The sequence below is a fragment of the Miscanthus floridulus genome, chromosome 10 (genome assembly GCF_019320115.1).
Source record: "Miscanthus floridulus cultivar M001 chromosome 10, ASM1932011v1, whole genome shotgun sequence".
Taxonomy (NCBI): Eukaryota; Viridiplantae; Streptophyta; class Magnoliopsida; order Poales; family Poaceae; genus Miscanthus; species Miscanthus floridulus.
In genome coordinates this window covers 47,497,986-47,500,455 of record NC_089589.1, presented here as the reverse complement: position 1 = coordinate 47,500,455, position 2,470 = coordinate 47,497,986, and the positions used below count along the sequence as shown (strand labels likewise).

General features: G+C 47.7%; 1 protein-coding gene across 1 annotated transcript; it reads right to left on the bottom strand.

Annotated features, from left to right (window-relative positions):
- Positions 1–534: 534 nt before the first annotated feature.
- Positions 535–2,189, bottom strand: LOC136490168 (uncharacterized). Its single transcript, XM_066486650.1, has 4 exons — positions 1,824–2,189; positions 1,628–1,686; positions 910–1,027; positions 535–778 (listed from the first exon to the last, which is right to left on the bottom strand). Exons 1-4 carry the CDS (start codon positions 2,024–2,026, stop codon positions 697–699), a joined length of 462 nt encoding a protein of 153 aa, XP_066342747.1. The 5' UTR covers positions 2,027–2,189; the 3' UTR covers positions 535–696.
- Positions 2,190–2,470: the final 281 nt, after the last annotated feature.

Sequence of the window (2,470 nt, the reverse complement as noted above, 5' to 3'; positions counted from 1 at the left end):
ACCCCCTCAAGCCAAAGCCCAAAGGCCAGCTCTATGGCATAACTTAATTATGAATTCTTACCCAATCGAGTACATATATGGAGAATTAAATGCATCCCACAGATATGGATTCACTCTAAAGCATAGGGACATCAAATATTTTGCAGAGTAACATTTCCTCTCTATTTTCCAATTTGGAGTAGTACATATGCGCATTACACTCTTTTGAGCCAGGAGATCTTTGGAAACTAGAAATGGGAATTCTCCAGACGGCTCAAAACCCATAGGTTCAGTATGATTTCCCTAAGTCTGTGGTTGTTTTCTTGTGCGTTTTTAGAAAACTAGCAGGTTAATATGTAGTTTCCCTGTGCGTTTGACCATAACAAATTGACATCCACAAGGATGGACAACAAAGGGTTGCTGAGATTTTTATTTGCATTGGGTTGGGGGGACTTGACGAGACATGTTTAGTCCACAGCTGATGAATGTTCCAGTTGGAACCCCAAACTAAATGGTGGAAAATAATTAAAATACTTCAAATTAATTAGCTGCTAGTTAAGTAATGTGTGGTATTTCAAGATTAACAACGACTTGTATACAGTCTTGGAGCCCTAGTAGTATATATGTAGCAAGACAACACATTTGCAGTGGTAAAGGAAAAAGAACTGCAAAATGGAACAAATCCTGTTCCCGGCATCAAATGGATCTCTTCTTCGTTTAACTGTAGACATTGTTGAGGTAGTAGTACAGGCCAGCCAGGGCAACGATCCCGGCGACAATAGCAATAGGCAAGGCTTGCCTGCAAAATATTTTGTTAAGTCAGTTAATTGATTAATTAGCTGTACAAATATTGCTAAATGCATGTGTATTTTAATAGTTAATTGCTTTATGTGTTGGTTCTCTTTTGTGTCTGTGAGTTAGGTATGTTACCCCAAGGATTCCTCTTTCTTCAGCTGCTCCTTCCTTGCCTTCCTAACATCAGTGGAGTTTGCATTCTTAGTGACTGCCGGCTCGTAGGGTCTGAACCTTCTCTTTGGAGCTCCACAAACTGCATCAATGATGGGGAAGCAACAACAGATCAAAAATTGGAGGGAGCATCTTCTTGTTTTGCTGTTCGTAAATAATCGAAAATACTGGTATATATGTATGATATCATTTGAAGTTAGTGTTCTCAGAAGAGTCCACTCGCTGTAAGTTTTGCAAGGTGTCTAAAATAGTATGCAGTATCACTATTTGATTCTTCAAATTGTTGTCATGAAAATGCAAGCCAAGTTCTGTGACAAATATACATGCTGGCAACACAGCAGAGTCCCCTTAAGCACCACATTTACACAAGCAGTATATTCCAGTTTAATTACAAGCAGAGGCACTTGTTCTTTAATTTATTACATAGCTGCATAGAAATTTCGTATATAAATAAGTACTATAATGCTTCAAGCTTCCTTAGAAATATCAAATACTCCATTAGTATGTCGTCACTATTAACCTTTTGCCATGCATTGCAATTGCAAAAGGACATTTTAAAAACTTCTTCGAAGCTATCATCCTCCAAAACCGTATACAAAGCTAATGTTTTGCGTATTAAAAAACAAAATCACCCAGATAAGAAGAACAGAAGCTGAGGGCAATGGAATATATTCATCCTCACCAGGGCAGAAGTAGTTATCAGCCAGCTTGTCGAACGGCGTCCTGTCGTTGTAGATGTACCTGCAACAACACAAACATGGAGGGGCAAATCAGGTACCAGCACGACGGCAACAGAGCATGCAGATGTAGGCCACTCCACGGCCACGGCATGCGCAGTCGGCGCGCGCGGGCGCAAGAGCCCGGCTTGTGTGGCTCACCCGCAGTCACGGCAGATGTAGGCCTGCTTGGACGCGACCCGCATGGTGATCCGAGCGGCCGTGGCCGCCCTGGCCACCCGGCGGCGCGCCGGCGCCGGCAGCCGCAGCGAGCACGGCGTGGAGAACGAGGACCGGAGCGGCGGCGCGGACCGCTGCGCCGGCGCCGGCGCGCGCAGAAGAGACGACGGGGCCTGCAGGGCCATCTCGCCGCACGCAGGTTGCTGCAACGAGAGCAGCGGCAGAGAATCGAGCGAGCGACGAGTAGCAGAGCAGAGCAGAGCAGGAGGGCAGGAGGTGGTGGGCCTGGTCGCGAGGAGGAGATAAGAGGGGTGGAGAGGCGATTGGTGGCAGGGCAGCGCCGTCGCTGGTTTTTCCTCTCCCTCTTTTTGCCTTTTTGGCGCGCGCGTGGCGTGATGCGGAGCCGTGGAGGTGCTGCCGGGCTACTACTGGCACAGCCACTGCGGGGTCCCTTCCCTGGGCAGTGTGGAAGCTGCGTGGCGTCCATGGTGACCCTTCGCTCGCTATCCCTTTTTCTCTGGACGCCGTCGCCACATGGCGCTTTGCATCTGCCTCGTAACTACGTGGACCGGCCTCTCGCCAAGGTGCCAAACTGCCAACCCAAGCGCTAGACCACCACCAGTTGCTCC

Bases quoted from the DNA above. Each gene is read 5' to 3' on its own strand.
- LOC136490168 (XM_066486650.1), bottom strand. From the start codon at position 2,026: ATGGCCCTGCAGGCCCCGTCGTCTCTTCTGCGCGCGCCGGCGCCGGCG. The intron at 1,687-1,823 runs GTGAGCCACACA...GTGTTGTTGCAG, and splicing joins TACATCTGCCGTGACTGCGG to GTACATCTACAACGACAGGA. The intron at 779-909 runs GTAACATACCTA...AATATTTTGCAG, and splicing joins AAGAAAGAGGAATCCTTGGG to GCAAGCCTTGCCTATTGCTA.